The following is a 23314-nucleotide window of genomic DNA, read 5'->3' on the forward strand; positions in this document are numbered from 1 at the left end:
CTGGCCCCACAGGCAGGACACCAGCCAACCTGGGATTACCCCCTGCAGATTTCCCCTTCCCATCCCCCACAGTCTCGGCACTCAAAAGGTTTTTTGGTCTCCTGGCTGGCTCGCCAAGTGTTCTGCCACATGCCCAGCTGGGTGGACAGTGTGGGATAGGCTGTTGAGAGACTGAAGAAAAGACCTGGAGCCTGGGAATGAAACATATGGGTTTATTGGGGAGTTACAGGGAAGGTCCAGTGGCAGCCAGCTGGACAAGAAATGTGCACCCGATACCACTCCCTGAGAGAAGCTTGTTTAAGTAGGCGGAGGACAAAGGCTGCATGCTTGCCAAGGGGGATCGTCCCTGTATGATCTACATTCGAGAGACTAGAGCCCCCTGGAGGACCTCCGTGTTCCCTCAGACGGAGAGGGTCTTTGTGCTAACTCTTCCATGAGAAAACAGCTGGGTTGGCCAAACCCAGGACTGGGTTATCATCGTGAGTGCTGGCATGTAGCCCAGACAAGGAGCCTCAAGGACACATGGCTTAAAGGGACATGTAGGCTAGTGCCCCTACATGCCCCTGTAACAAATCACTGCAAACTTAGAGGCTTAAAACAGTGCAAATGTATCATCGCAGTTTCTGTAGACAACCTATAGCAAGATCTTGGTTTTTGACTCACTCTGAAAATCTCTTTGAATTGGTGTTTGAATCAGTCTTTTGCCATTCAAAGTGATATTGATATAGTTGGAGTAATACCTACATGTTGTTACTAATTTCTACTTTGTTCTGATTTTTGTCTTCCACTCTTTTTCTGCTTTGTGTGGTTTTAATTGAGCATTTTATATGATTCCACTTTCTCTCCTTTCTTAGCACATCAGTTATGCTTCTTTTTTTAATCCAAGTCCACTTTCAAATAACACTATACCACTTCCCAGGCAGTGTGAGCACCTTATCCTAACAAAATTACCCCAATTCCTCCCTCCAGTCCCTTCTATCATTGATGTAATTCATTCCACTTATATAAAAGCATAATAAGCACATATATACAAACATACACATAAGATATGCATACATAACACATTATCGGTATTACTATTTTGAACACTGTTCTTTGTTCGATCAACTAAGAAGAAGAGAGCCAGCCCCGTGGCTTAGCGGTTAAGTGCGCGCGCTCCACTGCTGGCAGCCTGGGTTCGGATCCCGGGTGCGCACCGACGCACTGCTTCTCCCGCCATGCTGAGGCTGCATCCCACATACAGCAACTAGAAGGATGTGCAGCTATGACATACAACTATCTACCGGGGCTTTAGGGGACAAAATAAATAAATATATAAAATTATAAAAAAAAACAACAAAAACTAAGAACAAGAAAAATAATACTTTTTACTTTGTCTTCACTTATTCCTTCTTTGATGCTCTTCCTTTCTTTATGTAGATTGAGTTTCTGACCTAGATCATTTTCCTTGTCTCTAAAGAGGTGCTTTTAAAATTTCTTGCAAGGCAGGTGCTATGGTCTGAATGTTTGTGTCCCCTCAAAATTCATACGTTGAAATCCTGACCCCTAAAGATGACAGTATTAGGAGGTGGGGTGGTTGGGAGGGGCTTAGGTCCCAAGGTTGGAGCCCTCTTGAACACGATCAGTGTCTTTATGAAAGAGGCTCGGGAGAGATCCCTAGCTCCTTCCACCATGTGAGGACACAGCAAGAAGGGCTATGAACCAGGAAGAGGGTCCTCACCAGAGAACTCGCCCAGGCTGGCACCTTGATCTTGGACTTCCCAGCCTCCAGAACTGTGAGAAATACTTATTTTTTATAAACTACCCATCTGTGGTATGTTGTTATGGCAACTGGAATGGACTAAGGCGGCAGGTTTACCGGCAACAAATCCCCTCACTTGTTTGTCTGACAGAGGCTTTGTCTCCCCTGCACTAATGGAGGATAATTTCGTCAGGTAGAGAACTCTAGGAAGGTGATTTTTTCTCTCAACACTAAATATCTCATCCCTCTCTTCTTGCTCTTATGGTTTCTGAGGAGAAGTTGGGTGTAATTCCTATCTTGTTCCTCTACAGGTAAAGGAAGTATTTGTCCCCTCTGGCTTCTTTCAGGATTACTTTCTCACTTTGATTTTCTGTAATTTGAAAATGACAAGCTACATGGAGCTTTCTGGCATTCATCCTGCTGAGTGTTCTCTGCGCTTTCTGCCTCTGTGGTCCGCTGTCGGACATTCATTACTCCCTCGACAACACACCGCGGACAGCCCAACCGCGGACTTGAGTCCCGACGGTCACGCGCGCCGCCAGGGGGCGCCCGAGCGGCGGGCCGGGGCGGCTCCGAGCGTCCCCCGGCCCTGGGGCGGAGGGCGGGGCGCTGCCGGGGGCGGGAGCTGGGCCGGGACCGCACCGCGTCCCTCGGGGCCGCCGGGCAGGAGCGCCGGGAGCGCTGGGCGCGGCGTCGCCTCAGAGGGAGAAGCGGGCGCGGCGCGGAGGCTCCTTCCTGAACCCCCTCCACGGGGTGCGACCCCCCGGGGGTCTCCTCCGGGCCGCCCGCCCCGGGCACCGTGGGTCTGCGCTGCCCCGTGGGCCCCCAGCACCCCTCCCTGCGCCCGACCTGGCTCGCCCCCTCCTCCCGTCCCCTCCAGATAAGACCTCGGACGCCAACAGGCCCTGGTGACTGGAAGCACGTGGGGCCGCGACGAAAAGACCTCCCCAGGGGCCCCGGGAAGCGCGAGCAGGGAGAGCCCGGCGGGACCCGCCCGCGTGGGGCGCCCGGAGGCCCCTCGACCTGCCGCCCCCCACCCGGGAAGGCAGGAGTGCTCCCGGAGCCGGGGTGTCTGGAAAAGCAGCCCACAGCGGTGGGAGACGCACGGAAGGGGAACCCCGGTTGGAGACCAACAGGCAGTGAGCACCGAGGGAACGAGGAAAAGGGCGGGACGGAGAGCGGCCAAAGGGTGAGAAGCCCTTACAAGGGTGGGGTCGGAGGAGGCAACTGGGAACCAAAGGTGTCTGCTCTGATGCCTTGTCACTAAGGTCAGGCCACTCGGGGTCTCCAAGACTCCCCAGGATGTTCAGGGAGGTCCCTCCCCTCCAGCCCGTCAGGATTCTAATGTCTCCCGCCTGTGATGCCTCTGCAACCTCCCACCCTCCCGCAGCCCCCCAGCTGTCTGCCTGGCCTCGTCAAGTCGCCTGCACACGTTAAGTTTGGTTTTCTGCCCAACACCAGCGGCCCCGGGCGCATTTTTCTGCTGCTTCTTTCAGCACATCCCACTTCCATGGTGGGAGAATTTACACTTCGGAAGTTGGCAAACAGGACAGACCAGGGCTAGATTTACTGTATTAGTGAATGCCTGGACTTATGTGATGGAGATTATGGTAACAATGCCGACGACACTTAACCATGTATAGTGTTTCTGCCCATGACATTATGTGTGACACAAAACTGTGTGAAAAACAATGAGGAAACATCTTTCTAGTATTTAGAAACAATGACTCCATAAAGAAAAATGTTGCTCATGCCATTTAAGAGAAAAATTCCAACATATGTCTTTGTTGCTTCGCTGTCTTATTTGAAAATTCAAAGGGAAATAGCCATAACTCATATGAAAGAAAATACGCAAATGGGATGAACAGAAATTGTACAATAAATTGGCAAATAAAGACATGAAAAAATGCTCCAAATCAAGAACCTTTGGGCAATGCAATTAAAATGACACTGAGCTAAAACTACACATTTATCAAAAGGCTGACATTGAAGAATGACCACATCAAGTATTGGCAGGGACTTGGAGGAAATGGAACTTGCACACACTGCTGGTGGGAGTGCAAAAGAGGGCACTCATGTTAGATCACCAGATGGCAGTTTCTTCAAGAGTTGAAAACATTCATCTACCCTGTGACTCAGACATTGCACTCTAGGTTATCAACAAAGATAAAAGAAACACAGATCTTATAAGGAACTGAGGCCAATGTTTGCAACAGCTTTATTTTGAATAGTTAAAATTTAGAAATAAGCTACATGACCATAAAAAGATGAACAGTGGCATATCCAAAGATAAGACTATTACTCAGGAAAAAAGGATGATCTACTCATATATCATTGGTAAATGTCTAATTATGAAACATTAAGGAAATCAGTAAAAAAAAAAAACAATACACTAAACAGCTTATGCTTCCACTCATACAAATTCAAGAAAATGCAAAGGTATCTTTGTAAAGGAAAGTAAATGAATGGTTAGCTGGATAGGTCAGAAGGGCAAGGAGAGATGATGATGGGATGTGAGGCAAATATACCAAGACAGGTAAGGTCATTCTCAGGACTATAATGATAGTTTCAGAAGTTCATACATGTCAAGTTATAAAATTGTACACTTTACATACACGTAGTTTAGTACATGTAAATTATACCTTAATAACGCTTTAAAAATTGGTTCAAGAGGAAAAAAAAACTGTATGTCCCACTCTTTTTGGAAAATAGATTTGGCAACCCTTTATTGACTCCACCATTTGTCTCCTCATGCCCCCAGGGGGTCATTCTTCCCTCAGTGACAACAAATATGGGGAGCAATGAAGGAGATGTCCACCTGAGTCAACAGGAATGCTGCCTGGGTCACAAGAGCCACATCCATGGACTATGGATCCCCATTGTTCTTTCCTGCCTGTGCAGTAATGGCCCTGAGGTAAACAATACTGGGAAGCTACAGAAATCCACACAAGTTTTTATTTTTTTTATTTTATTTTTTATGAGGAAGATCAGCCCTGAGCTAACATCTGCCAATCCTCCTCTTTTTGCTGAGGAAGACTGGCCCTGGGCTAACATCCGTGCCTATCTTCCTCCACTTTATACGGGGCACCGCCACAGCATCGCTTGACAAGCAATGTGTCGGTGCACGCCCAGGATCCAAACCAGCAAACCCCAGGCCGCCGCAGCGGAGCACGTGCACTTAACCGCTTGTGCCACTGGGCCGGCCCCAAAAGCATTTATTTTTTATGACAATGACATCAGCTACACAAGATAAACATGACTGGCAGTGCTGAGATTTGTGTACAAACTGAGCCTGCACAGTCACTGTCACAGAACCATTTCTGGACGCACTTCTAGAAGAGGCAAATTCCATCTAGCTGGCTGCAGTCTCTTCCACTCCCTGTTAAGCCAGTGTTTCTCTATCAACTGTGGTTTCCCCTGGACCCAATGGTCTTACAACCAGTGACCCTCACCCATTGAACTGTGGACATAGGGCACATGGCTATTTGTAGATCTGGGGAAGATATCCCCTCCACAGTGCTGTTGTCTCCTGTGAAACCTCCTGTGAGGAAGGAAAAAATTCATGCTGCTCTCAGATGCACTTGAAATTCTCACACCAGCCGTCTCCTCAAGGTCATCACTGAGACTCTGGAAACACATAGTATCTAGGTCTCAAATGAAGACCAGAAAGCCCTGCAGTCTTTCCTAGGAGGCTATGGGTGGCAATTCACAAATTTAGTGAAAACTGCCTAATTATTTTCTGTCATCATACTGTCTCTCCTCAGGCACAGAAAGTTTGGGACCCTTAAAAAGTGTTTTCCCTTCATGCTTGTAGAGCCCAAATCTGTTTATAAACTACCCCACACAGTGATAGAACACCCAAGATTAAAAGAGAACTTAAACAGTAACGCCTTCATTATTGTACAATACAAGGCAATTCTCCAGTTCATGACTAGGAAGCTGGAAAAACTCACCACAAGTATCACGTGAGGCCAAAATGTCCTGGAAAATGTCGTTCTTTGTGAAAAGCTGCCAGCCAAACCCATATAATACCCCGAGTCAATACTGACACAGGTCCATGTCCAACGTAGTCAAGGACAGAAAGCTGACCTAAGGGCTCAGCTTATTCCTAATCTGCTCCAATACACGAGAAAACAGAGGTCAGCTTTCCTGAGCATACTGGGGTGGTAACTGATGCACACTGTGGACCTGCCAGGTGGTAGAGGTGAAAGGGCTTTGGCTGCAGAAATCAGCAGTGACATAAATGTGGCAAGAGTCCTAGACAGCCTGGAAAAGGCAACATACCACACATGCTTCCCATAAGTTACGGGGACACTCCCCACTGTGCATGTCCAGATGTATGAGATTCAATTCAGACAAATGGCTTCTCAGTTTCCTCTGGTGTCCTTACACCAAACCAGGGAATTGCACATCCCTTGCACATCTATGTCTTTCTCTAATTTGAACTCTCTGATGTTGAAGGTAGATTTTCCCATAAAAGATTTCCCATGTTCACTGCTCTCACAAGACCTTTCTCTATGTCACCTTTCTGATGACAATGGAGTCTAGGACTAGTGATAAATGATTTCCACATTTGTATTACTCATAAGGCCTTTCTCCTGAGTGAACTTTGTGATGATAACAGAGGCCCGAGATAGAGGTGAAAGATTTCCCACATTCGGTGCACTCATAAGGCCTTTCTCCTGTGTGAACTCTCTGATGGTAACGGAGGCCCGAGCTAGAGGTAAAAGATTTCCCACATTCACTGCACTCATAAGGCCTTTCTCCTGAGTGAACTCGCTGATGGTAACAGAGGCCAGAGCTAGAGGTAAAAGATTTCCCACACTCACTGCACTCATAAGGCCTTTCTCCTGTGTGAACTCGCTGATGATAATGGAGACCCGAGCTAGAAGTAAAAGACTTCCCACATTCACTGCACTCAAAAGGTCTTTCTCCTGAGTGAACTCTGTAATGATAATAGAGGCCCGAGCTAGAGGTGAAAGATTTCCCACATTCATTGCACTCATAAGGCCTTTCTCCTGTGTGAACTCTGTTATGATAATGGAAGCCTGAGCTAGAGGTAAAAGATTTCCCACATTCATTGCACTCATAAGGCCTTTCTCCTCTGTGACCTCTCTGATGTAAAATGAGGTTCTTTCTTTGGATAAAAGATTTCCCACATTCATTGCACTCATAAGGCCTTTCTCCTGTGTGACCTCTCTGATGTAAAATGAGGTTCTTTTTTTGGATAAAGGATTTCCCACATTCACTGCACTCATAAGGTCTTTCTCCAGAATGAACTCTTAGATGTATAGTAAGGTGACTTCTTTGAGTAAAGGACTTCCCACATTCACTGCACTCATAAGGCCTTTCTCCAGAATGAACTCTTAGATGTATAGTGAGGAGATTTCCTTGGGTAAAGGACTTCCCACATTCACTGCACACATAAGGCCTTTCTCCAGTGTGAACTCTGTGGTGTATAATGAACTTCCACCTATTCTTAAAAGATTTCCCACATTCACTACACTTGTAAGGCTTTTCTCTAGTGTGAACTCTCTGATGATAACGCAGTTGGGAGCTAAAGATAAAACATTTCCCACATTCACTGCACTCATAAGGCCTTTCTCCACTATGAATCCTCTGATGATAACGGAGGACAGAGCTCATGGTAAAAGATTTCCCACATTCGCTGCATTTATAAGGTCTTTCTCCTGTGTGAGTACTCTGATGATAACGAAGGCTGGAGCTAGAGGTAAAAGACTTCCTACATTTCTTGCATTTGTAAGGTCTTTCTCCTGTGTGAACTCTCTGGTGTGAAATGAGACAATTTCTTTGAATAAAGGATTTCCCACATTCTGTGCACACATAAGGCCGTTCTCCAGTGTGAGCTCTCTGGTGTTGATTGAATTGGCTTCTATCCTTAAAGGATTTCCTACATTTAGTGCACTCATATGGTCTTTCTCCTGTGTGAGATCTCCAATGATAACTGAGGGCAGAGCTAGAGGTACAAGATTTTGCACAGTCACTATACTTATAAGTTGTTTCTCCAAGGTGACCTCGCTGATGAAACTGGAGGGTGGAGGTACATGTAAAAGATTTCCCATATTCAGTGCTCTCATAAGGCCTTTCTCCTGAGTGAACTCTTAGGTGTATAATGAGGTGATTTCTTCGAGTAAAGGACTTCCCACATTCACTACACTCAAAAGGCCTTTCCCCACTGTGAACTCTCTGATGATAATGGAGTTGGGAACTAAAGATAAAACATTTCCCACATTCACTGCACTTGTGAGGCCTTTCTCCAGAATGAAGTCTCTGATGATAACAGAGAACAGACCTAGAGAAAAAATATTTTCCACAATCACCGCACTCATAAGGCCTATCTCCTTTGTGAGATCTCCGATGATAATTGAGGGCAGGGCTAGAGGTAAAAGATTTCACACAGTCACTACATTTATAAGGCCTCCCTCCAATTTGAACTCTCCTGTGTTGAATGAACACCAACCTACGGCTAAAAGATTTTGCACAATCACTGCACAGATAGCTGTTTTCTCCACTGTGCCCTCTCTGGGGATGAATGAGGACAGATTGGTGGCTTAAGGATTTTCCACATTTGCTGCATTTGCACAGCCTTGTCCCAGCATGAATTCTTCGATGCTGATTCAGGGTTGAGCTTTGCCTAAAAGATTTGCCACATTCTTGACACACATGAAGCCTTTCTCCTGTGTGGACTCTCTGGTGCACAACAAATGAGGATTTGTACCTGAATGTTCTCCCACACTCATGGCACACAAAACACTGTCTTCCACTGTGAACACCCTGGAATTGAATAAGCGTGCCTTTAGGGCTGAAGGCTTTATCGTATTCTCCCCAGGTGTAATGACTTCTGCTTGGTAAAGTGGCCTCGCACTGGGCGAGTTCCTTTGGCTTCTCCCTGGTGTGAGTGGCCTGTTGTTGGAGATGTCCAATGCTGGCGAGGAAGTCCTCCTCAACCTTCCCCCAGGGAAAGGGGTTCCCTGACATATGGAATCTGCAGCTCTTTACAAACGAGTCCCTGTCCATGCTGCTTCTGAAGGGTTTCTCTCCCATGTGCTGCTCCTGGTGCTGTTGCAAGTTTGCACTGAAATAAAATCGCTTCACACAGGCGCCACACTTCAACAGTTTCAGGCTGTGTTGTGTTCCCAACTGCTCAGCCAAGTGGAAAATGTCTCACAAGACTGGACCACCCGTCTCACAGGGGTGAGTCTTTGGAGAAGACAAAGCTATAGTAGGAGTCGTGGCTGGTGACACACCTACAAAATGCTTTGCTGAAAGATGGCCTCTACGTCCTCTGCTCCGCAGCTGCAACCTGTACACAAAGAAATCCTGGAGAAGCACATGTTAACTTTACAGGGAGTGGGCAATCCCCTCACAAACGTTTATCTGCTTCATCTAGGAATGCGTCTATGGGATGCTCTTAAAGACAAGAAAGTTGGCAAACAGTTGAAGTGCTGCTTGTATTACCAGGCCCCTAAGGTCAAAGAATGGTGGAGACCTGACCAGGGGAAGGATACAAAAATACGGTGGGACACAAGGAAGTGGTAGGGTGTACAAGACAGAAATACACAATAACACAACAATAATAGAGGACTTCAATATTCCTCTTCCAACAATGGGTAGATCATCCAGACAGAAAATCACTAAGGAAATTTTGGACTTGAACTATACTTTGGATCAAATGGACTTAATAGACACATACAGAGCATTCCACCAAAAGGCAGCAAAATATATTCTTCTCAAGCACACAGACAACCTTCTCTAGCACAGATCATACATACAGGTCATAAAACCAGTCTTAACGAATTTAAGAAGACTGAAATAATATCAAGTATCTTTTCCAACCACAGTGGTATGAAACCAGAGACCAATAAGAGGAGAAAAGCTGTAAAATTCAAAGAATATGTGGAAATTAACACAATCCTGAAAAACCAATAGGTCCAAGAAGAAACCAAAAAATACCTTAAGACAAAGAAAGTAGAAACACAACATACCTAAACTTACGGGAAACGGCAAAAGTACTTCTGAGAAGGAAATTTAGAGCACTAAATGCCTAAATTAGCAAAAAGAAAGATCTCAAATAAACAACCTAACTTTATATCTCAAGGAACTAGAGAAAAAAGAATAAAGGGCAGAGCCGAAATAAATGAAACAGAGACTAGAAACATAGAAAAGATAAATAACACAGATTTCATTTCTGAAAATATAAAATTTACAAAGCTTTAGGTACACTAAGAAGACTCAAAGCATCAGAAATGAAAGAGGAACATTACAACTTATACCACAGAAACACGAAGGATCATTACAGACCACTATCAACAATTAAATGCAAACAGATTGGATAACCTAGAAGAAACGGATAAATTCCTACAAACAGAACTTACCAAGACTGAATCATGAAAAACTGAAAATCTGAATAGATGTATAACTAGTAAGTAGATTGAAGCAGTAACCAAAAATCTGTAAATGATAAAAAGCCCAGCACCAGGCATTCACTGGTGAATTCTACCAAACATTTCAAGCAGAAATAACATCAATCCTCCACAAACTCTTCCAGAAACTGAAGAGAATGGACTGATTCCAAACTCATTTTATGAGGCCAGCATTATCCTCCTACCAAAGCCACATAAGATCACTTTAAAAAAAGAAAATTACACTCCAATATTTCTGATGAACATGCGTGCAGACATATTCAGTAAACTGTTACCAAACCCAATTTGACAGTACATTAAAAACACGACACACCAAGATCAAGTGGGATTTATCCCTGGGATGCAAGGATGCCTCAATATATGGAAATGAATCAATATGATACACTACCTTAACAGAATGAAGGATAAAAATCATATGATCATCGAAATATATGCCAGAAAACGCATTTCAAAACATTCAGCATACTTTCATGATAAAACTCTCTCAGTAAGTAGACCATATGGAAGAGACAATTAGTGAGCTCAAAGATAGAAGTCTAGAAATGATTCAGGAGGAGGAGGAGATGGAACTAAGATTTAAAAGAAAAAAAAAAAATTCTACAAGAAATATCTGACTCAATTAGGAAAAGTAAAATAAAGATAATAAGTACCCCAGGAGGAGAAAAGAGGGAGAATGGAGCAGAAGGCTTGTTCAAAGAAATAATAGCTGAGAACTTCCCAAACCTGGGGAAGGACCTGGAAATACAAGTCGAAGAAGCTACTAGAACTCCTAAATATATCAATGTAAAAACACTTTCTCCAAGGCATATAGTATAAAGCTAACAGAAGTCAATGACAAAGAAAAAATATTAAGGACAACAAGGCAGAAGAAAATAACTTACAAAGGAACCCCTATCAGGCTTTCAGTGGATGTCTCAGCAGAAAACTTACAGGCCAGGAGAGAGTGGAATGATATATTCAAAATTCTGAAAGACAGAAACTTCCAGCCAAGAATACTCTATCCAGTGAAAATACCCTTCAGATATGATGGAGAAATAAAAACTTTCCCAGATAAACAAAAGCAAAAGGAGTCCACTACCACAAGACTCTCCCTATAAGAAATGCTCAAGAAGGCCCTCATACCTGAAAAAAAAGGGAAAGAGTTTAGAAAGCCTTGAGCAAGGCAATAAACAGGCAGACAAAATCAGGAAATTGCAGCTGTCTATGAGAACAGGCTAGCAATTATAACATTAAAGATAAAGGGAAGGAAAACATCAAAAATAATTATAATCTTGTCATTTTAACCACAAACTCACAACACAAGATGGAATACATTGTGACAACAGTAACACAGAAGGGGAAGAGGAAAGGAATGGCATCAGCTTAAACTAAGGGAATCAGCTTAAACTAAGGAAATAAGAAGGCTATCAGAAAATGGACTATCTCATCTACGAGATCTTTCATACAAACCTCATGGTAAGCACTAAACGAATAATCAGAACAGAGATATACAGACAATAAACAAACAGAAAATTGAGAAAACCGTCATACAGAACTACCAAATTGAATAGACAGTCCGAAATACATGGGATGAGAAACAAAGGAAACACAGAACAACCTACGAACAAGTGAGAAAATGACAGCATTAAGCCCTCATATATCAATAATCACTTTAAATGTAAATGGATTAATTCTCCAATCAAAAGACACAGAGTGGCTAGATGGATTAAAAAACAAGACCCAACAATATGCTGCCTCCAGGAAACACATCTCAGCTTTAAAGACAAACACAGGCTCAGAATGAAAGGATGGAAGACAATATTCCAAGCTAATGGCAAACAAAAGACAGTAGGTGTCGCCATACTTAGACAGAAGTAGACTTCAAGATAAAAAAGGCAATGAGAGACAAAGAGGAGCAGTACATAATGATAAAAGGGACACACCATCAAGAAGACATAACACTTATAAATATATATGCACCCAACACAGGAGCACCAAAATACATAAAGCAACTATTAACACACCTAAAAGGAGATATTAATAACAACACAATAATAGTAGGAGACCTTAACATCCCACTTACAACAGTGGATAAATCTTCCAGACAGAAACTCAACAAGGAAACAGCGGAATTAAATGAAAAACTAGACCAGATGGACTTAATATATATATATAGAACACTCCATCTAAAAACAGCAGAATACACATTCTTCTCAAGTGCAATGGAACATTCTCAAGGACAGACCATATGCTGGGAAACAAGGCAAGCCTCAATAAATTTAAGAAGATTGAAATCATACCAAGCATCTTTTCCAACCACAATGCTATGAAACCAGAAATCAACTACAAGAAAAAAACTGGGAAAGTGACAAATATGAGGAGACTAAACAACACACTACTGAACAACCAATGAATCATTGAAGAAATTAAAGGAGAAATCAAAAAATATCTGGAGACAAATGAACATGAAAATACACCGTACCAACTCATATGGGATGCACGAAAAGCGGTCCTAAGAGGGAAATTCATAGCTATACAGGCCCACCTTAACAAACAAGAAAAATCTCAAATAAGCAATCTTAAACTATACCTAATGGAATTAGAAAAAGAAGAACAAAGCCCAAAGTCAGAAGAGGGAGGAAAATGATAAAAGTTAGAGCAGAAATAAATGAAATTGAAACCACAAAAACACTAGAAAGGATCAAAGAGCTGGTTCTTTGAGAAGATAAAATTGACAAACTCTTAGCCAGACTCACTAAGAAAAAAAGAGAAGGCTCAAATAAATAAAATTAGAAATGAAAAAGGAGAAATTACAATGGATACCACAGAAATACAAGGATTATAAGAGAATACTATGAAAAACTATATGCCCACAAATTGGAAAACCAAGAAGAAACGGATAAATTCTTAGACTCATACAACCTCCCAGAACTGAATCAAGAAGAAATAGAGAATCTGAATAGATCAATCACAAGTAAAGAGATTGAAACAGTAAGCAAAAATCTCCCAAAAAATAAGTCAAGGACCAGAGGGCTTCTCTGGAGAATTCTACCAAACATTCAAAGAAGACTGAATACCTATCCTTCTCAAACTATTCCAAAAAGTGGAAGAAGACAGAACAATTCCCAACACATCTTATAAGGCCAACAACAACCTGATCCCAAAGCCAGACAAGAACAACACAAAGAAGGAAAATTACAGGCCAATATTGCTGATGAACATAGATGCAAAAATCCTCAACAAAATATTGGCAAACTGAATACAGGAATACATCAAAAGGATCATACACCATGATCAAGTGGGATTTATTCCAGATATAGGGATGGTTCAACATTGCAAATCAATGTGACACAGCACATTAACAAAATAAGGAATAAAACCACATGACCACCTCAACAGATGCAGAGAAAGCATGAGACAAGACCCAACATCCATTTATGACAAAAACTCTCAACAAAACGGGTATAGAAGGGAAGTATCTCAACATAATATAGGCCATATATGACAAACCCACAGCCAACTCAATGGGGGAAAACTGAAAGCCATCCCCCTGAGAACAGGAACAAGACAAAGGCGCCCACTCTCATCACTCTTATTCAACATAGTAGTGGAGGTTTTCGCAAGAGCAATTAGGCAAGAAAAAGAAATAAAAGAAATCCAAATAGGCAATGAATAAGCGAAACTCTTGCTGTTTGCAGAAGACAATTTTATACATATAAAACCCTAAAGAACCAATTGGATAATTATTAGAAATAATCAACAACTACAGCCAAGTTGCAGGGTACAAAAGCAACTTAGAAAAATCAGTTGCATTTCTACACTCTAATAACAAACTAAGAGAAAGACAAGTCAAGAATACAATCCCATTTACAATCGCAACAAAAAGAATAAAATACCTAGGAATAAATTTAACCAAGGAGGTGAAAGACCTATACAATGAAAACTATAAGACACTATTGAAAGCAATCAACGATGACATAAAGAAATGGAAAGATACCCCATGCACATGGATTGAAAGAAGAAATACAGTTAAAATGTCCATTCTACCTAAAGCAATCCACAGATTCAACGCAATTCCAATCAGAATCCCAATGACATCCTTCACGGAAATAGAACAAAGAATCCTAAAATTCATATGGGGCAACAAAATACCCCAAATAGCTAAAGCAATTCTGAAAAAAAAGAACAAAGCTGGAGGCAGCAAAACCCCTGACTTCAAAATTTACTACAAAGCTCTAGTAATCAAAATAATATAGTGATCAGGTACTGGCACAAAAACAGACACACAGATCAATGGAACAGAATTGAAAGCCCAGAAATAAAACCACACATCTATGGACAGCTAATCTTTGACAAAGCAGTTAAGAATATACAATGGAGACAGGAAAGTCTCTTCAATAAATGGTGCTGGGAAAACTGGACAGCCACATGCAAAAGAATGAAAGTAGACCATTATCTTTCGCCATACACAAATATTAACTCAAAATGGATCAAAGACTTGAAGGTGAGACCTGAAACCATAAAACTCCTAGAAGAAAATACAGTCAGTACACTCTTTGACATCGATCTTAGAAGGATCTTTTCGAATACCATATCTACCCAGGCAAGGGAAACAAAAGAAAAAATAAACAAGTGGGACTTCATCAGACTAAAGAGCTTCTGCAAGGCAAAGGAAACCAGGAACAAAACGAAAAGACAACCCACCAACTGGGAGAAAATATTTGCAAATCACATATCTGACCGGGTTAATCTCCAAAATATATAAAGAACTCACACAACATAACAACAAAAAAACAAACAACGTGATCAAAAAATGGGCAGAGGGGGCCCAGCCCGGTGGCATGGTGGTTAACTTCATGTGCTCTGCTTCGGCAGCCCAGGGTTCATAGGTTTGGATCCCAGACATGGACCTATGCACTGCTTATCAAGCCATGCGGTGGCAGGTGTCCCATATATAATAAGTAAAGGAAGATGGTCACAGATGTTAGCCCAGGGCCAATCTCTCTCAGCAAAAAGAGGAAGATTGGCAACAGATGTTAGCTCAGGGCTAATCTTCCTCACCAAAAAAAAAAGGAGGGGGGGGCAGAGGATTTGAACAGACATTTTTCCAAAGAAGATATACAGATGGCCAATAGGCACATGAAAAGATGTTCAACATCACTAATCATCAGGGAAATGCAAGTCAAACCTACACTGAGATATAACCTTACACCCGTTAGAATGGCTATAATCACCAAGACAAAAAATAACAAATGTTGGAGAAGATGTGGAAAAAAGGGAACCCTCATACACTGCTGGTGGGAATGCAAACTGGTGCAGCCACTATTGCAAACATAGAGGAAAATTAAAGATATGGAGATTTCTCAAAAAATTAAAAATAGAAATACCATATGATCCAGCTATCCCACTATTGGGTATTTATCTAAAGAGCTTGAAATCAACAATTCGAAGAGGCTTATGCACACCTATGTTCACTGCAGCATTATTCACAATAGCCAAGATGTGGAAGCACCCCAAGTGCCCATCGACTGATGAATGGATAAAGAAGATGTGGTATATATATACAACGGAATACTACTCAGCCATAAAAAAAAAAAGACAAAATTGTGCCATTTGCAACAAGATGGATGGACCTTGAGGGTATTATGTTAAGCGAAATAAGCCAGACAAAGATAAACATCATATGATTTCACTCATATGTGGAAGATAAACTGACACACGGACAAAGAGAACCGATTAGTGGTTACCAGAGGGGAAGGGAGTTGGGGGGGACTAAGGGGTAAAGGGGCACATTTATATGGTGACTGACAAATGATAATGTACAGCTGAAATTTCACAATGTTATAAACTATTATGACCTCAATAATAAAAAAAAAAGGATCAGGACCAGCCCGGTGGTGCAGCGGTTAAGTGTACATGCTCCGCTTCCGCAGCCTGGGTTCGCAGGTTCGGATCCCAGGCACGCACAGACGCACCACTTGTCAAACCATGCTGTGGTGGCATCCCACATAAAAGTAGAGGAAGATGGGCATGGATGTTAGCCCAGGGCCAATCTTCCTCAGCAAAAAAAGAAGAGAATTGGCATTGGATGTTAGCTCAGGGCTGATCTTCCTCACAAAAAATAAATAAATAAAAGGATCACACAGCACAATCAAGTGGGATTTATTCCAGGGATGCTGGGATGGTTAACATCTGCAAATCAATCAATGTGATACACCACATTAACAAAATGAAGATAAAATCACATGATCATCTCAATAGATGCAGAGAAAGCATTTGACAAGATCCAACATCTATTATTATAAAAACTCTCAATAAAATGGGTAAAAAGGAAAGTATCTCAACATTATAAAGGTCATACATGACAAACCCACAGCCAACATCACACTCAATGGTGAAAAACAGAAAGCTATCCCTCTTAGAACAGGAACAAGACAAGGATGCCCACTCTTGCCATTCTTATTCAACACATTATTGGAAGTCCTACCCAGAACAATTAGGCAAGAAAGAGAAATAAAAGGTATCCAAATTGGAAAGAAAGGAGTAAACTGTCACTATTTGTGGATAACATGATTCTACACATGGAAAACACTAAAGAATCCACCAAAAAGCTGTTAGAAATAAATAATGAATACAGTCAAGTTGCAGGGTAGAAAAGCAACATACAAAAATCAGGTGCATTCTACAAACTAATAATGAACTAGAAGAAAGAGAAATCAAAAATACAATCCCAGGGCTGGCCAGGTGTTGTAGCAGTTAAGTTTGTGTGGTCCGCTTTGGCGGCCCAGGGTTTGCTGGTTTGGATCCTGGGTGCGGACCTGCTCACTGCTCCTCAAGCCACACTGAGGCGGCATCCCACATAGAAGAACTAAAAGGACCTCCTGGCTAGGATATACAACTATGTACTGGGGCTTTGGGGAGAAAAAAGAAAAAAACAAAAAAGAAGAAGATTGGCAACAGATGTTAGCTAAGGGCCAATCTTCCTCAAAAAAAACAATACCACCCCATTTACAACTGCAACAAAAAGAGTAAAATACCTAGGAATAAATTTAACCAAGGAGGCGAAAGACCTATACACTGAAAACTATAAGACATTATTGAAAGAAATTCAAGAAGACATAAAGAAATGGAAAGATAATCCATGCTCATGGACTGGAAGAATAAACATAGTTAAAATGTCCATATTGCCTAAAGCAACCTACAGATTCCGACCAACGTTCTTCACAGATATAGAACAAAGAATTCTAAAATTCACATGGAACAACAAAAGACCCCACCCAAATAGCCAAAGCAATCCTGAGAAAACAAGAACAAAGACAAAGGTGTCACACCCTATGAATTAAAAACATTCTACAAGGCTATAATAAACAAAACAGCATGGTACTGGCAGAAAAACAGACACACAGATCAATGGAACAGAATTTAGAGCCCAGAAATAAAACTACACATCTATGGACAGCTAATCTTCAACAAAGGAGCCAAGAACATACAATCGAGGCATCACATTCCTGATTTCAATCTACCTTACAGGCTATAGTAATCAAAACAGTATGGTACTAGCATAAAAACAGACAAACCAATGGAACAAAACAGAAAGAGCCCAGAAGTAAACCCACACATATACAGTCAACTAATCTTTGACAAGGGCACCAGGAACACACAAGGGGGTAAGGATAGTCTCTCCAACAAATAGTGCTTGGAAAACTGGACAGCTACAGGCAAAAAAATGAAACAGGATACTCATCTTATAACATGCATGAAAATGAACTCAGAATGGATTAAAGACTTAAATTTAAATGTATGAAGTGAAACCTTAAAACTCATAGAAGAAAATATAGAGAAACGTCTTCTTGACATTGTTATTGGTAATGATTTTTTGAATATGACATCAAAATCATAGGCAACAAAAGCTAAAAATCAACCAGTGGGACTATATCAAATTAATACAGAGAAAAGGGAACCCTTAAACACTGTTGCTGAGAACGGAAATTAGTGTCATTATGGAAAATATTATGGAAGTTCTTCAAAAAATTAAAAAGAAAACTTCCATGTGATCCACCATTCCCACTTCTGGGTATATATCCCAAGGAAACAAAATCAGTATCTCTAAGAAATATCTGCACGTGCATATTCATTGCAGCATTATTCACAATAGCCCAGATAGGGAAACTAAATGTTCATCAGTGCATGAACTGATAAACAAAATGTGAGACACACACACTGGACTATTCAGTCATGAACCTGAAGGACATTACGCTAAGCGAAATAAGCCGTTCAGACAGAGACAAATACTGTATGGTATTACTTCTATGTAGAATCTAAAATAAAAAGTCACACTCACAGAATCAGAAAGTAGAATGCCAGAAGCTGAGGGTTGGGGAAATAGGGAGACGTTGGTCAAAGGGCACAGACTTCCATTAATAAGATGAATTAGTTTTGAGGATCTAATGTACAGCATGGTGACAATAGTTAATCATGCTCTACTGTACACTAGAAATTTGCTAAAAGAGTAGATCTTAAGTGTTCTCACCAAAAAACAAAAAAGAAACACAAAGATAATTAGCTCAGGTGATGGGTGCATTAACTAACATCGTTGTAATTCTTTCATAATGTATATGTTATTCAATCATCATGCTATACAACTTAAATACATATAAATTTATTCCTCAATTATACTTCAATAAAGCAGGGTGAGTAGGAATTGGGGAAGAGGTCTAAACACTATAAAAAGTACTTTATAGGATAGTCTTGAAAAGTAGCCCATGGCCCAGGAAAGTAGTGACCATGACAATGCCTGCAATTCCTGGCATAGGCAGGTGCTAGGAAATTTCAGCTAAAGGAAGGGAGTAAACCCTGTCATACACACACCAGTGCCATGGAGCTGGACACGTTCACCTGGCCAGGGAGAGGGCAAGCAAGGTGCCATCCATTAGCCTCACTGCAAGACTACTGACCTGGAATCCTTCCCTATGAGGGTTCAGCACAGAGGGTACTGGGGCTGCAGGGGAGGGAAGAGGGCACTGCAACACCCCAGCCTCAGCAACACAGCTACTACCCAGAGAGCTGGGGAAGCAAGCAGTGCCCACATTTCCGAGTGAGAACGATAGAGCACCCCCTGGGGAAGGGGGGTGAGGCAGGATACAGAGCCTAGTCCAGGTCACGGGGAGGGTGAGGGCCTTACCCAGCGAGGATATGAGTGCCAAGTTCTCCAGCATCACATCGAGGTACAAGTGCCTCTGAGCTTCATCAAGGAGCCTCCATTTGTCTCAGGAGAAGTACATGGCAACGTCTCCAAACGTCATACTGTCCTGTCAAGATAGGGAGAGATGAAACCATGAACTTTATCAGAACCCACAATCCATCATCTCACACATCTAGTCCACACTCCTCCTCCAAAGCTCCTCACCTCAGAGCACATACCAGGCCCTGCTGCCAGTGATACCCACTCTCTCCTCAGGGTCCCATTCATCACTGTGTTCAGCCTTCAGCAATAACAGGCAGGGGGCACAGAGAGGCCATCCAAGCTCCGGGCCTGGCAGGCAGGGCCCCATCCCTCCTGCCAAGCAAATCCCCTGCATCTCCCAGATTGTACCCACAAGACACAGCTAAATGTGGGCTCATGCTCCACCCCTGAGTCCCCACTATCAGGGCCTTAGGGTCCTCAGCTCACTCTATCTATGTAAACGCAAATCATTCTGGAGACACCCCCTCTCTCACATCTTCAGTCCTCAAAGCCCTGTCACCTCCCTGCCCTACAATACAGGCATCTCCCTGCACTCACCCATGGACGTGGCACATGGCATCCAGAGGGTGCCTGACAAACTCAAACACAATCCAGTACCTTCCCAGTCCTCTGATGGGTCCCACAGCCAGGGAAAGCCTCGAATGCTGCTTTGAAGGCCTCCCCACCTGCCTCTGATCCTTGCTTCAAGATCAGCCACCCAGAACCACATGTGAATTTCAAATCCCCATATGACCCTCTTCCACTTCAGTGACGCACTCTCTGTCCCCTCAGCAGCCACAATCCTCCCCTCTCCATTCAATCTTTCTTAAAACCCCAGCCCTTATAGTCTCCCTGCCAGGCACAGTGACTCTCACAAATGACTACATTCACCCCACATCTTACCCACCAGCAAGACTGAAACACCCCAGACCCCATCAAGGCTCACCACACAATTCCTGTGAATGTGAACAGTAGTGAATTAGCAGGAGCCCCAGTCTCACTGTCAACTTGTCTCAATTACTCCTCTGCCTCTGGAGTCATCTCACACCCCCTCATCCCATGGAAGCCTTGGTCACCTGCCAGGTCATCCTCTCTCCCACACCATTCCATGACCACTTCCCTCCCTCACCTGTGTTTCTCATACTCAGGAACCTCAACCAGGAGCTAAGCAAGAGAACCGTTTCTCAGCATGCACCCTAGTCTTTCTGACTCGCTAACGGGATTATCACTATATCCTGTATTCCACTTCCTAAATATGATCCACAGCTCCACCCTGGTCCTCACAATAGCCACCACTTTAGATAGCCTCTGACCTGATCCCCTGCTCAGATTTCCAGACCTGTGTCTCCAGCTGCCCACTTGATGCCTCTACTCACTGTTCTCCAAAACATCTCAGACTATTAACGGGGACAGAACAAAACTTCTGATGTTCCCAAGGAAAATAAACATACTGACAACTTACACATCCCACTTGATAGAGCTTCCATCCCTTCAGCGGCTACAACCCAAAACCGTGGAGTCTCCCTAACCTCTCCCTCAACTTTGTAGCTGTTAGCGCCATTGAGTCAATTCAGACTCCTGACAACCCTGTGTACAGCAGAGCGGAACCCTGCCCAGTCTTTTTTGCACCATCCACTCATCCTCCAGTGCTGTATCAGACAATGCTCCGTTGCTATTCATAGGGTTTTCCAGGCCAAGTTTTTCAGAAATGGGTGGCCAGGTCCTTCCTCCTAGTCTGCCTTATCTGGAAGCTCTGCTGAAACCTGTCCACCACGGGTGACCCTGCTGGTATTTGAAGTACTGGTGGCATAGCTTTCAGCATCACACCAACAAGCAGCTGCCACAGTATGATATCCAACAGAAACGTGGTGTGGTTCCCTGACCGGGAAACAAACCCAGGCTGCAGCAGTGAGAACACCGAATCTTGACCACTGGACCACAGGGCTGGCCCTCCCTCAACTACTACACCCCAAAATCGACTTGGCCCTTCTTCAAAAATAGACCTAGAATCCAAACTTTTCTCCCACCTCCATCACCACCACTCTGCTCCATCAACACTCCTCCTGCGCTCCCTGCCTCCTCCCTTAACCCAATCGACTGTGCTCTTCTCTGTAGCCAGATGGAGCTTATTAAGACCTGGGTAAGATCACCTACTTCCTCTTATCCAAACCTCTCATTACCTCCATAATAGACAACCAACTTCTCAGGCAGCCACATTAAGTCCTCATTACTGACCGCCCCACCCCCACCTCTGTTCTTCACAGAAAGAATGGAGTTCTGCTGTACTCAGCTCAGTCACACCTCCAAGTATTTGCACATGCTGGTATCTGTTCCTGGGATAACCTTCCACACCTGTTTATAGTGGATGCCAGAAATGGGAACACCTCCATGTTACCCTTGGCCTCACTCAGAACCCTGGGCTTAATAGTATCCCCAAGATGCCTACACCCAAAAGCCAGAAGTACAGCAAAGAAAAAGGCTCAAGTCACCAAAATCCCTGACACAGGTGATGTGAGGACCACTGAAGAACTGGAACGCTCTCTCCTTCCCTGTGTAGGTTCCGTAAATGCTTTTTCTAGTACCAGAACCTGCGGGAAGAGGGGGGCAACCATGGCTGGGTTCCACGTGCGCAGGCCTCCCCTGTATCCCCGCCCAGCGCTGGAATCTCAGTCCTCAGAGCTGCCTCTTACCAGCTGTAACCTTGGACGAGGACTCAACTCCCTGTGCCTCACCGTCTTCATCACCTCCATTCCAGTCTGTTCTCTGAGCAGCTTTTGAAAAACATTTTTTTTTCTTTTTTATTTGCTGAGGAAGTTTTGCCCTGGGCTAACATCTGTTGCCAATCTTCCTCTTTTTTGCTAAGAAAGTTTCGCTCTGAGCTAACATCTGTTGCCAATCTTCCTCTTTTTTGCTGAGCAAGTTTCGCCCTGAGCTAACGTCTGTTGCCAATCTTCCTCTTTGTTGCAGAGGAAGATTCGCCCTGAGCTAACATCTGTTGCCAATCTTCCTCTTTTTGTCTGTAAGCCGCAGCCAGCATGGCCGCTGAGGAGTGATGTAGGTCCCCGCCCAGAACTGAACCCAGGCCGCCGAAGTGGAGCGCGCCGAACTTCACCACCAGGCCACCAGGCCAGCCCTGGAAAACTCTTTAGACCTTTAACTCACACTGTGTTCCTCTTCCGTTCACAACCCTCCACGGCTCCCAGGGCCCTCGGAGAAGAAACAGCCCCTCAGCCTCCAGTTCAGGCGAGATTACTCCTCACACTCTGTTCACTCCACACAGAACACGGACCCCAGGTCCCCGACTCCCTCCGGGTCAGTCGCCCTTCACGCCTTTGCCCACGCCGGGCCCTCCCCTGGGTCCCTCTCCCACACCCGTCACCCCGGCTCTCAGAAACAGGCCCCCTCCCCGTCCCGGACACCGGGGCCTGGGCTGCAGGCCTGTGAGCGGCGTCCGCACTCGGGGCTCTAGGGCTGGGCTGGGCTGAGGGCGGGGAGCACGAGCACTGACCTGAGCCGGCTTCCTCCGCGCGGCCGCCGCCATCCGACTCTGGGGCGGAGCGGGGCCGGGAGCGGCGGTCCTGTCCCGGCCCTGGGGCGCGGGTCCCCCCGGCGGCGTCGCCGAGCCTCAGACCCGCTCAATGCAGCGGGGAAAGAGCCTCCTCTTGCGCCTCCTCGTCTCACCCCGGCCCCTCGGAACTTTCGACAAAGTGAAGAAACCCGCGAACAGCCAAAATGACCCCCTCGAGGAGGACGCACAAAGTCCCGCCCCCACCCCTGTGGCTAAAGGGAAACGCCTTTTTTCTGAGCTCTCATTGGCTGAGTGACGCCATCTTTCGTCGCAGAGCATTCTGGACAATGTAGTGCCCACAGGCGGAGGCCGAGCTAGGGGGTTGCCCACAGGCCTCCGGGAGCAAAACTAAAGATCTA

At 44.0% G+C, this 23314-nt stretch overlaps 1 protein-coding gene across 3 annotated transcripts; it reads right to left on the reverse strand.

Moving 5' to 3' along the window:
* Positions 1–3936: 3936 nt before the first annotated feature.
* LOC106800304 (uncharacterized) lies at positions 3937–23107 on the reverse strand. 3 transcript variants are annotated; one of them, XM_087420974.1, is made up of 3 exons: positions 22896–23107; positions 19346–19467; positions 3937–9065 (listed from the first exon to the last, which is right to left on the reverse strand). In XM_087420974.1, exon 3 carries the CDS (start codon positions 8804–8806, stop codon positions 6320–6322), a length of 2487 nt encoding a protein of 828 aa, XP_087277100.1. In that variant the 5' UTR covers positions 8807–9065; positions 19346–19467; positions 22896–23107; the 3' UTR covers positions 3937–6319. The 3 variants fall into 3 exon arrangements, with proteins under 3 accessions (XP_087277100.1, XP_087277098.1, XP_087277099.1); XM_087420972.1 differs by having other exon boundaries at positions 19346–19472; XM_087420973.1 differs by having other exon boundaries at positions 3937–9082; positions 19346–19472.
* Between the last annotated feature and the right edge of the window lie 207 nt (positions 23108–23314).

This window comes from Ceratotherium simum, chromosome 33 (assembly GCF_057802395.1).
Source record: "Ceratotherium simum simum isolate JZ-2026a chromosome 33, ASM5780239v1, whole genome shotgun sequence".
Lineage (NCBI taxonomy): Eukaryota > Metazoa > Chordata > Mammalia > Perissodactyla > Rhinocerotidae > Ceratotherium > Ceratotherium simum.

Coding starts and splice junctions, on each gene's coding strand:
- LOC106800304 (XM_087420974.1), bottom strand. CDS start 8,806: ATGGGAGAGAAACCCTTCAGAAGCAGCATGGACAGGGACTCGTTTGTA.